Genomic DNA, 11885 nt, shown 5'->3' with positions numbered 1-11885 from the left:
GCGCGACCGCCAGCTTGGGTCCTCAACAGTGCGTTGTATCACACCTCCTCGGTGGTGAGAGCTGGGCAACCACTGCGTTTTGTGGGCTGAGCTGATACGCGCCCTTCCCAAGCCAAGGTGTGCAGGTATCGTGCTGAGGGCTGTGTGGTACCGGGGAAGTTAATCTACGGTATCTCGAACGATCCCCTCGGGGCACCAGGCGAAACCCCGTTGTAACTAGCCTTCCACCCGGGTTGAGGACTACCGGGTGGCGACCTTTTATTTGCCTCATTACTCGTGGGATCTCTATGGATTCTTTAAAAACAAAAACCAAAACCAAACCTGGGCATGGAGCCGGTTCTACCGGTACCCAGCCTTCTCTCAGGGAAGGAGGCAACTCCCAACCTGCTTCTGGGCGAGATGCTGCCTCTGGCAGCACCCACCCGCAATCGGCGGAAGGCCAAAAGTCGCCTCCTGCTCCTCAATCGGGTTCCACCAGGTTGAGTGAAGCAAATAGGAGGCGCAGGGCCAACCGCCGAAGAAAACAACCCCAAAAAGGTGGCCAGAACTCTGCACTGGGTGCAGGAGATACGGGCCGAGATGTGACTCCTGTACCTTCGGGTGCTGGGAGAAACGTCCCGGGTACGGACTCTGCGCCTGGTGCAAGAGAAGCTACCACCCTTTCTGGCAAGAGAGCTAGGACTGAGGACCCTGATCCCTCGCCTAGCTTACAAGCTGCGGCGTCAAAGAAGACCAAGTCTTACTGCGACGTCGCCAGTATTGTCAAGATGGCCATCGTTAAAGATGGCTATCCGACTAATGCGGTCACGGAGGAGGACGTCGTTCCTATCCAGGCCGCTATACTTGACGCATTGGACGCTGAGCTTTCTTCGGGAAGCTCGCTGCCACGTCCTCTCAATTTCCACATCATGGCTGGGGCCATGATCTATTCATGTGGGGATTCTGCGACCAGTGAATGGCTCGTGAAGGTGCTACACCATAATGAGCGTGCCATAGGGGGAACACGGCTTTCAGTGATGAAGGCCAGTGAACTCCCGAAGCCGTTCAAGGTGTCCTTCCGGACCAAGGACCGTCGCACCACTGATCCGGCGGCTCTTCTCCGGCGATTGAAGGCCTACAACGGAAGGTTTCTGACCGACTGTTGGCGGTGCCTGAAGTCGTTCGATGAGAAGAGCACCAGACGCTAGATCTTCCTAATTGATGGCTCCTCCATGGAGGCCATCAAGGAAGCCGGCTTCGAGGGTCTTACTGGTGTAGATGTCGGGACATTTAAAGTCCTGAATGCGCCAAAGGACCCTCTCCAGAATGCCTCTGAGGCTTCTGAAGAAGAGGGTAATACTGCAGCCAGCGTGAGTGGGGAGCTGGCAGCAAATATTGCTAGTATTAATTTAGAGCCATCCCTTCCAGATAGCTCAGACATTGACCTCGGGACAGAGTCCGACTTCTTGAAGGACTCTGATACCGAGAGGACCTGCGCTCCTGTTACTGGGATGGAGCTGGGGGCCGAGGGTGCTGCTGGTGGTGGCGAAGGAGATACCGGTCCTGGATCGGGACTCCACGCTACCGCCAAGCGGTAGCCGGGGCCGCCTCTCTCCCTAAGTCATGAGCATCAAGGTGATCCAGATCAACCTGCATCACTGCAAAGCAGCCTCGGCAGTTCTCTGCCGGAGGTTTGCCTTAGAGGGCCTGGATGTGGCCCTCATTCAGGAACCTTGGATTCATAATGGCAAAATCCTTGGTTTAAAGAATGCAGGTAATATCTCTTATGACTTTACCTCACCCAACCCCAGGGCGTGTGTTCTGACCAGGAAGGGTCTTGACATCCTTCCGCTTCCGAACTACCTCACTAGGGATACTGCTGTGATTAAGGTAATGCCCTCCTCTTCTGGAGAGGCAACTGGCCTTATCATGGCGTCTGCTTACTTTCCCCATGATGCCACTGGCTCCCCTCCACCACAGGAGGTTGTCACTCTTGTCGACCGCTGTGAGAGGCAGGGGGACAGGCTCATTCTGGGTTGCGATGCCAATGCCCACCATGTCACGTGGGGCAGTAGTGACTGCAACAGACGTGGTGATGAACTGCTAGAATATCTGGTCGGTACGAACCTGCATATTCTCAACAGGCACAATGAGCCTACCTTCGTTACTTCTAACAGAAAGGAGGTCATTGATGTCACCCTGGCCACTGGCAATATCAGTCTGTCGGTTTCTAACTGGCATGTGTCTAATGAACCGTCTCTTTCGGATCAAAGGCACATCTGCTTCTCGGTCGCGGTCAAGTCAACTTCGGTTAAGACGGAACTGCGTAATCCCCGTCGGACCGACTGGTCCGGCTACAGGGAGGAACTTTGCATCCTACTCAGAGGTAATGCTCCAAAGCTTTCCTCGGTGCTGGAATTTGATTTGGCAGTTGATCTCATGCAACAAGCCATTATCAATTCCTACCACCACAACTGTCCGGCGAAGCCTGCCAGCCGGCCGAGGCTCGTTCCTTGGTGGAATACGGAACTTGGCAAGCTTCGCAAGCTCACTCGTAAACTCTTTAATAGGGCTAAGAGGACTGGGGACTGGACTATTTATAGACAGACCCTTAACAAGTATAATAAAGCCATCCGGGAGGCCAAAAGGAACTCCTGGAGGGACTTCTGCGGTAGCATCTCTGATGCCCCCGCTACTGCCAAGATCATGAGGATCCTGGCTCACGATAACACTCACCAGCTCAGCACCATCAAGGTGGCAGAAGGTGAGTTTACCAAGTCAGGGACTGACACCCTTAAGCATATGCTTAAGGTACACTTTCCGGACTCCGAGGCTTTTGACCCCACAAGCACCGACACTCCCCCCGTGCACTTTCGAAGAGCACACAGGGCGGACTGGGGCATCGCCAATAAGATAGTTACATACTCTAGACTTAAGTGGGCTGTAAATTCGTTTCAGCCCTATAAGTCCCCTGGCCCAGATGGCGTCTTTCCCGCCCTCCTTCAGGAAGGCATAGACGCCATTGGCCCCTATCTGTGCAGGATATTTAGAGCCTGCATTGCTCTGGCGCATATTCCAGATATCTGGAAGCGCTCGAAGGTTATCTTTATTCCCAAACCTGGGAAGACGAGCTATCTTGAGGCTAAGGCATTTAGACCTATCTGTCTTACCTCTTTCTTCCTAAAGACTTTAGAGAAATTGGTGGACAGGTATTTGCGGGATGGTGTTCTTTCCCACACACCCCTGTCCACTTTTCAGTTTGCCTATCAGAAAGGCAAATCTACAGAGACGGCGCTCCATGGCATCTTGAACTGCCTTGACAGGGCCATCGAGTTCAAGGAGATGTCTTTGGCCATCTTCCTTGATATTGAGGGGGCCTTTGATAGGGTCTCTAGTGAAGTTATCCTTCGCGCTGCGGAGCGGTTTGGTATTGACGACACTTTGTGTCGTTGGATAAAATCCATGCTCACGTACCGTAGGGTGACGGCGTCTCTTCTCGGGGAATCCTTGGAGATCTCCACCGACCGTGGCTGTCCTCAGGGATGGGTTCTTTCCCCTCTTCTTTGGTGCCTGGTGGTGGATGAGCTGCTGGGCCGACTCGGGGAGGGGGGGTGTCACTGCTTTGGCTATGCGGATGACATCGCAGTGATTGTTACAGGGAGGTTCCCTGCAACTATCGCTGCACTGATGAAATCTGTCTTACATGATGTTGAGGAATGGTGTAGGGAAGTTAACCTCACCGTCAATCCCAATAAGACTGTCCTTATACCGTTTACCCGGAAAAGGACTAATGACCTCTTCAATGATATTTCCTTCTTTGGACAGGTTTTAAAGAAGTCCTCCGAGGTCAAGTACCTTGGCGTGACTCTTGATGCCAAGCTTACTTGGAAATCCCATCTTGATCTGAGCATCAAGAAAGCCAAAATTCTATTTTGGCGTTTAAGGAGTTCAGTCAGCAAGTCCTGGGGTTTAAGCCCTGGCGCTGTAAACTGGATTTATACTAGGATCATCAGGCCAGTGGTCTCCTATGGAGCCCTTGTCTGGTGGCCCAGGGTTCGCCTTAAGACAGCCCAAGATGAACTACGCAAGCTTCAAAGGCTGGCGTGCATCGGTATCACGGGGTCCATGAGGACAGCCCCCACAGCCTCTCTGGAAATCCTTCTCAATATGCTTCCCCTTCACCTCTTCATTGAGGAAGAAGCTATTATGGGAGCCTGTAGGCTCAACAACCTCGGCTGGTGGAAGCCCAAGCACTGGGACTTCAGTCACACCAAGCTTTTCAGTGAGTACAGCAGTACTGAGCCATCACTTGTGATGGTCTCAGATAAGTCTGTTATATCACACCACTTCGACAAGCCCTTCAGCGTGCACTTTCCCAGTCGCGCTGTTTGGGAGACCACCCCAGTCCTTGGAACTGGGGGGGAGTCCGTCTGGTTCACGGACGGCTCTAAAACGGACTCTGGAGTTGGTGCCGGGGTCTACTGCTTGACCAAGAAGTTTGGTTTTTACGAGAGCCTTGGCAACTTTGCCAGCGTTTTTCAGGCGGAAATCATGGCCATTTGTTTATGTGCGGATTTCTGCAACAAGAAAAACTACCGCGGACGGACGATTCAGATTTATTCGGATAGTCAGGCCGCCCTCAAGGCGCTAAATCAGTGCCTTGTCGATTCTAGACTGGTGCTCAGCTGCCTGGATCTGCTGAGTTCTTTGGCTGCCCGCAACAAGGTTCAATTGCTGTGGGTGCCAGGGCACTGCGGATACCTGGGCAATGAGAGGGCTGATATGTATGCCAAAAGGGGGGCTGAGGCGAAGTTCTTCGGACCTGAGCCTGCGGTTCCCATCCCCCATGGCATCATTCGCCATAGGATTCACTGCCGGATGTCTGCACTTCAACTGCAACTCTGGCTTGACATGGATGGGCAGAGACAAGCCAAGGAGTTTGTCCCGGGTCCTTCTATTACTAGGGCAAAGGAACTGCTTGCCCTTACCAAAAGCAAAATTAGGCTGGTCACCAGTCTCCTCACTGGACACTGCCGGCTGAATAGACACCTGCACCTACTGGGCATCGTTGATGACCCACTCTGTAGGTTCTGCCGGGAGGAAGAGGAAACCTCCTCCCATATCCTGTGTTGCTGCGACTATCTCGCGGCCATGAGGTTTGAGCATTTCGATATGCATACTATGGAACCTCACCAGTTCTCTACTGTCTCGGTCAATCGGATTCTCCGATTCATCGAGGCGACAGGACTCTTCGCAGTCTAACCAGTTCGGGGCGCACAATATACCCTTGGTATCGGTGCTCGACGCGGCGACGCGTCACCCCCTTCAACAATAACAATAACAATTAGGGCAGTACTTATTCATCAGACTATGATAGCTTTCGAGATCTGACGTGTGAGAAAAATGGTTGCATTGCCTTAAATCTTTTAAAAGCCTATTGTCATTAATGAGGCTCATAAGAGCGTTATGGGGCTTAGAGCCAGCGCTTAGCCATTTTTTCCTCCTTGCAGCATCTTGAGCCACCCTTTCATGTCCACACTTTGGTGAATTTGGAAACTCTTTTTTAAAGGTGTGCTTGTTAACAACATGATAACTAATTGACTTCCATATGTCAATTAATTGGTCAGAATTACCACCACAGTTTGCGGAACAATACCACATGTGGCGTTTGACATTACTAACCCAATCTTTGAGCGCTTTGTAATCCTTTTTAATGGAAAGAGCCAATAACTTTTTGTTTAATCCCTTACTTAAGTGCCATATATCAAATTGGTGATCGATATCTTTGTAATTTTCTTTAATAAATGACCGGCATTGAACGTGTCTATCAGTAGCCAAACGGTTTACGGTAATATTTTCATCATCCAATTTCTTCAAACATTTTTTCAATCCCAATAATTCCATATTTGTTGATTTGAAGTCTGTCTCTGTTTTTTGGATTAGTTCAAAGTGAACGCATTTGTTAGTGGCTTGCTCCATTAAAGTATATGTACAAAACTTTGCGCTGTGACCAGGCGAATCACATCTACCATCAGCGGACAGATCTACCAATGCACTGCTTCTTAGTTTGTTTAAGATTAAATTCTGTTCTTCTTGCCAGGCGAGTTTAATTTCCGGTACCAAAAGTTTTTGTTGTAGGGAATAAAACGTAGACTTTCCAATCCCTTTCAGCCCCATAAATTCAAAAAATGAATGAAATCGCTGAAAGGTGCCACCAGTTAAAAGTACACACGCTGCTATTAGCAGATTACCAGCTGGCATTCTTCCTAATAGTGGTTGAGATTTCCAAATATTTTGATGACCACTAGTGCAAAAGAACTTCAATGTTAGGAGACTTCCCTCCGTTTCCGATTTATGCATGTCGGTGATATCAATGACACTCTCGCACTCAACATGGTCGCACTTAACACAAGAGACCAGTTGTTTCAACTCACTTTCAAAAACTATATACTTTTTCTCGTGAACCAAACTTTCAGGGAGAGGGTTTACGCATACGCTTTCGTCTAACGTAGTATCCTGTGAATTTTCTTCACAACTTGGCTCATACATTGAGGTGTTTCCTTTTTCATCACTATATGCATCCGAAGTATCACTATCCATCCCTGGAGATTTGAAAGTTTCGGCAATTATTGGACTTGATGTAAAGATTGGCCTCATATGTTGCTTCTTTGGGGTGCTCCATGAATATTCAGTAACCATATTCATTCTTGTCTGGCTAATACTTGCGTAAGGGTGATCTTTATTAACAACAATCAATTGAGAACTAAGTAATTGGTTGTACTCGGCTACTATGTCCGACTCGGTGCATGTATCAACTCCAACATCAAACATTTGTTTAAGATTCACACATCCAGATTCAGTTTGAACTCCAATAGAAAACGACTTAGGTAGCAAATCTTCAGTGTCCATAGATGCAATGGATAAATTCTGGCCCGTGTTAGTTGTATTCTCTATGGTGTTACCAAATAAAGTAGGGAATGATCCTTTCTTCAGATGTTTTCCCTTACCCTTGTACAGAACTGACGATTTAAGGCCAGTCTCAAAACAATCTTGCGTAAAGTGGGTCTCACACACTCTGAAATTCTTGTTTGGAGGAAAAATCGAATCATCGCTCCGATTAAGATTTGTCAATGTTCCTTTAGCTACTAGGGCAAAACCAATCTCGAACTTTTCAATCACGGACGCTTTCGCATTTTCCAACCACTTTTTGGTAAGATTGGGATATTGTATCAAATCAGGTATAACAAAAAAGCTTAATTTTGCAACGCCGCTGTTATGTTTACAGTCTTTAATAATACAAGTCGGCATTTTCACATAAACGGCTGAGAGCCACTGACGAACGCCGAAATTATATAGTTGCCGAACTTCTAGCAGACGACACTTCACGTATGGCTCTCACTGGTTGAGACAGAAGGCCAATTAGAAGGCTTAGCCCCTTTTCGTCATCATGACGATTTCTTGTGGTGGCGCCTATTCAAATTCATTAATTGAATGTAATTTAATTAATCGGGTAAAGAAAAAATATTTAAACGTCATTTGGGAGGTTTTAAGCCATTACGAACCGATTTCAACTATAAAAATTACACCCTGGAATTTTCCTTTAACACTCCCCCTATTTAGTCGACACATAGACAGGCTTTTTCCTAAAGGTGAATACGTTGTAATGTTTAAGGTATATTCGTCAAAATAACTTGAAACTATAAGGGTATTATTTGGTCGATCGATCGATAGACCTTGAACTAACCCGTACAGAAATTGAGTGCCTGTTTTGTGGCTGCACTATAACTGCTTGTAACGACCTTCACACTATACGAACTCTTACAGAAAGTAAATTATAAAACTATTTGTGCAAACACAATGGAAAAGCGGTCTTATGGAGTACAATTATGGAATAAATCTCGGACCAAAACAATTCCTAAGAGGTCAAGACTTAGATATAGGAAAAACATTCAAATGTTCCAAAAGAATAAGAAACCTTTTAACCACGAGAAGCGGGATAATACGTGGCAAAACATAAGTGACTTTAGTAGTATCAGTGACATTTCTGACAATGATGATATAGAAAGTGAACATGAAATCTCCGAAAACCCTGTAGATGGGATAAGAACTATGATTGCAGAAACTCTGGATGAGTCACCAAGGTAAGAAATCTTTCATTCGTTTATGTTTTGATTATTATTTCTTTTTCGAAAGTACACATTCCCATGATTATTACAAGAAATTTACAAAAACCTTACAATGATGTTCCAAAACTAAGGACATGATAATTCTCATGAATATATTGTATATAATTTATTGTTCCTATTATATTAAATGATTTTATCGGCATTATTGAAGATAAATAGTTTCCATTAGTATGATTAAAATTTGGATTGGAGCATATATAATTCAGAACTTCAAAATGCCATAATTATTAAATTTAGCTAAAAACATTCTCAAATACAGGACGACCCAATCTACGAGGGAGCGTATCTTTCTAAGTAAGAGAGTCTGCTATTGATAATGGCTCATATTCTTCGTTATCATTCTACAGATGAAGCAACTAAAAGTTTACTTCAGTTAATTAAATGGCATATGCCTAAAAACTGCGCAGCTAATTTTCCTGTTACGAAATATCTGCTCTTTAAGCATTTTCAAAATACTCAATCATTAGTGACCCCGCATTATTACTGCAAAGCCGAGGGATGTAATTTAAATTACATTGGCGCTAAAAGTAGTAATATAGAGACATTTACATGTGCCAGATGTAAAACTAGATATAGTGAGGAAAATTTTATGTCTGACCTCAGCTATTTTTTGGTGTTTGATACCGAAACCCAAATTAAAAATTTATTGCAATTAGTTGACCCCAATCTAAAATCAAAATCTTTGAAACTTGATGTTTGTGACATCACTGAATCATCAAATTATTCAAAAAGAAAAATGTCTGAGAATGACGTTTCAATAACTTGGAATACAGACGGAGTTCCAGTATTTAACTCTGCCAAATTTGACCTTTGGCCATTACAATTCACGATAAATGAACTACCCCTTCGAATTCGAGCTCGAAATACACTAACGGCAGCTTTATGGTTTGGTAAAGAGAAGCCAAATATGAACACCTTTTTAAGACTCTTTGTCAATACCATGAATAAATTATCAACTAGTGGTATTGTATGGAAAAATAGAAATGACGAAGAAATTTTAACAAGAGTATTTCCTGGACCATGCACTGTGGACGCAGTAGCACGGTGTACACTCATGAACATGAAACAATTTAATGGAAAATTCGGATGTCCATGGTGTTTTCATCCTGGGGAAACTGTTTCCAAGGGTAAAGGAAGGAACAGAGTTTATAGCAGTGCTGCAGAAATGAGTTACCAAAGAAGAACCCTAGAATCTGTCTTAAAAGACAGTGAAATAGCAGCAAAAACTGGCGAATCCTCAAATGGTATAAAAGGTCCTTCAGTTCTCCTAGAGATGAAGCACTTCGATATTTGCGAAGACGTGGTTGTAGACTACATGCACTGCTTGTGTTTGAGAGTCATAAGAACGACCATGGGTTTATTTTTAGAACCCTCAAATCATGAGAAACCGTACTATATAGGCAATAGATTAGATGATATTGACCAGCGCCTACTTGCAATTAAAGCTCCAAATGAGATTTCAAGGAAACCACGCGCAAACAGAGAAAGAAATCATTGGAAAGCTTCAAAAATTGGGTGTTATTAATCACAATTTTTCATGATTTAATGAAGACTACGGTAAAAGTGGATTCTCTTTTCCAAACATATAAAATAGTAATGGAATTTATTAAATGTTACGAGGGATTATATGGGAAAGCAAACATGGTTTTCAACGTCCACCAGGTTGGCCATTTAGTGAAATTTGTTTCTAGATGGGGACCTCTTTGGTTATATTCAGCTTTTCCCTTTGAAAATAATAATGGACGACTACTAAAACTATTTCACGGAACGCAATATATCCAGCTACAAGTTTCCAACAAATTAATCTTATACCAGTTTCTTCCCACAATAATACTAGAAAAAAGACCATTTAAAAATAACCTTTTAGTTGAAAGCTATTTTCATAGTCTTACAAATTATTACAGCTTCTTCCCATCACAAAAAATGCCATCTGAAAGGGTTTTTCTGGGTAAACCTTCCCAGATGAAAAACAATTCGGATATAAATTTTTTGCAAATTTCTAACGTTATGGTTGAAAGCTTGTCAAGTTATGCTAATGTTACTGCTTGTGGTATAGTGTATGATACCGCAAATAGAAAAAATAAGAACCGTGAAAATTGCATCGTTAGCGGTAAGCTAAATGGTAAAGTTGTGTACTTGAAGGTTACAAGCGTTTTAAGCGATTCGAGCACTGGTTACACTTATCTCACCGGAAAACAACTAAAAATAACCAATAACTGTCCATTTACTGAAAGTCTGGAATGCTTTGTAATATTTGAAGAAACTGATAAGATGATATATTTAAATATTAATAATAAATATTTAAGGAAATGTATTTTTATAAAAGCAGAAGGTAAAAATTACCTGTGTGATTTTGCTAATTTTGAATTAATTAATTATGATTGACAAAGAACTTCTATTTTTGGATGATATTTTAACTTCGTCCTGTGTACAATATTTTACCTTAGTTGATGATAACCAAACTGTACGTCCTTAAAAATTAAATGAAATAAACTTTCTGTAGCAAAGATAAATTTTGAAAACCGAGAATTATTTTTACACTATCAGAAATTGAATTCTATGTCAATTTCCAAAATTGTTTCACATCAACAATCTTTTTTATATAAATTACTATTTAAAAAACCGCGGATCATTTCTAATTTAGAATATATTCTATATAAATTACCTTAGAATTCCAAGGGTCTCCTAACCTTCGAAATACATTCTATATTTATTTCGTTAGAAATCAACGGAACCTTTCATCTTTGGAATTTAATTGACAAAAATTAATTTAGAATTCCAAAGAAAATTACTCTATAACTCTATAGAAACTGACTCCATAGAAACTTTCTTGGAAATTTTCATCTTAGGAATCGACTCTATAGTAAATTGCCCGGAATTTCGTGGAATGCTTAGTCTTTGGAACGAGGCCTTTTGAAAAATCGCTAGAATTCCAAGGTGTTTTTGGCCTTTGGAATTTCTTCTGTAGCAATTTCCACGTAATTCCAAGGGAATTGTGACCTTCGAAATACATTCCATATGAATTTACAAAGAAGAAAAAGAAATATTTTCTCTTGGTAATTCCAAAGACATATGTTTTTATAGAATTCCAAGGAAAATTGTTCTACGGAAAGTCACTCCGTAGACATTTCTTTGGAAATCTGAGGAACATTTTGCCAATGAAACCAATTCCTAAGGAAATTCGTTGGAATTTCGCAGAGTATATCGTCTTTGGAATTGAGGGCAAAGGAAAACGCTAGAATTCCAGGGAATGTTTAGTTTAGAAAGAATGTTTAGTTTAGAAAGTTCAACAGAATTCCGGGGAAATGTTCTAACTTGGTAATTATTCTATAAAGCTTTCCAAAGAATTCCGAGAAAATTTCACCTTTGGAATCCATTCCTTAGTGCACCTATGAAGTCCATAAACTATTCTATGGAATTTTATGGATTATTTTCGTAAGGGAGTATATGGTTTAAGAGAGTAAGGGTGTCGGTATAAACCCAAAAATTTTACCCCCCTTCCTTCCCCCCCTTTCAGGGGGGGGGGTAAAATTTTTTGGTTTATACCGACACCCCTGGGGTTGGGGGGATGTGGGGGGGATTGATGACGTCACGTGATGGTGTTGAGGGAGGAGAGGGGGGGAATTGATGACGTCACGTGATGGTTTTGGCGGGAAATTTGAATTGTTGCGTCCTTGGTTGTTATAGTAGGCTTATGCTATTGTAGATCCTGAAAGATAG

General features: G+C 43.2%; 1 protein-coding gene across 2 annotated transcripts; it reads left to right on the top strand.

Annotated features, from left to right (window-relative positions):
• The first annotated feature begins 1602 nt into the window (after positions 1–1602).
• LOC149656729 (uncharacterized) lies at positions 1603–2682 on the top strand. Of its 2 annotated transcripts, XM_089844527.1 has the most exons (3): positions 1603–2098; positions 2253–2365; positions 2550–2682. In XM_089844527.1, the coding sequence occupies exons 1-3, from the start codon at positions 1603–1605 to the stop codon at positions 2553–2555; spliced, it is 615 nt and encodes a 204-aa protein (XP_089700653.1). In that variant the 3' UTR covers positions 2556–2682. The 2 variants fall into 2 exon arrangements, with proteins under 2 accessions (XP_089700653.1, XP_089700654.1); XM_089844528.1 differs by lacking the exon at positions 2550–2682 and having other exon boundaries at positions 1603–2094; positions 2253–2543.
• Positions 2683–11885: the final 9203 nt, after the last annotated feature.

Source organism: Phalangium opilio, unplaced genomic scaffold (assembly GCF_054372755.1).
Source record: "Phalangium opilio isolate 3A_F unplaced genomic scaffold, DU_Popi_V2 ptg000077l_1, whole genome shotgun sequence".
Lineage (NCBI taxonomy): Eukaryota > Metazoa > Arthropoda > Arachnida > Opiliones > Phalangiidae > Phalangium > Phalangium opilio.
This window is presented reverse-complemented; position numbering and strand designations above follow the sequence as displayed.

Excerpts from the sequence above, each read along its gene's own strand:
- LOC149656729 (XM_089844527.1), top strand. The coding sequence starts at position 1,603 with ATGAGCATCAAGGTGATCCAGATCAACCTGCATCACTGCAAAGCAGCC. Across the intron at positions 2,099-2,252 it reads ACTGCTAGAATATCTGGTCG|GCACATCTGCTTCTCGGTCG; the intron begins GTACGAACCTGC and ends TTCGGATCAAAG.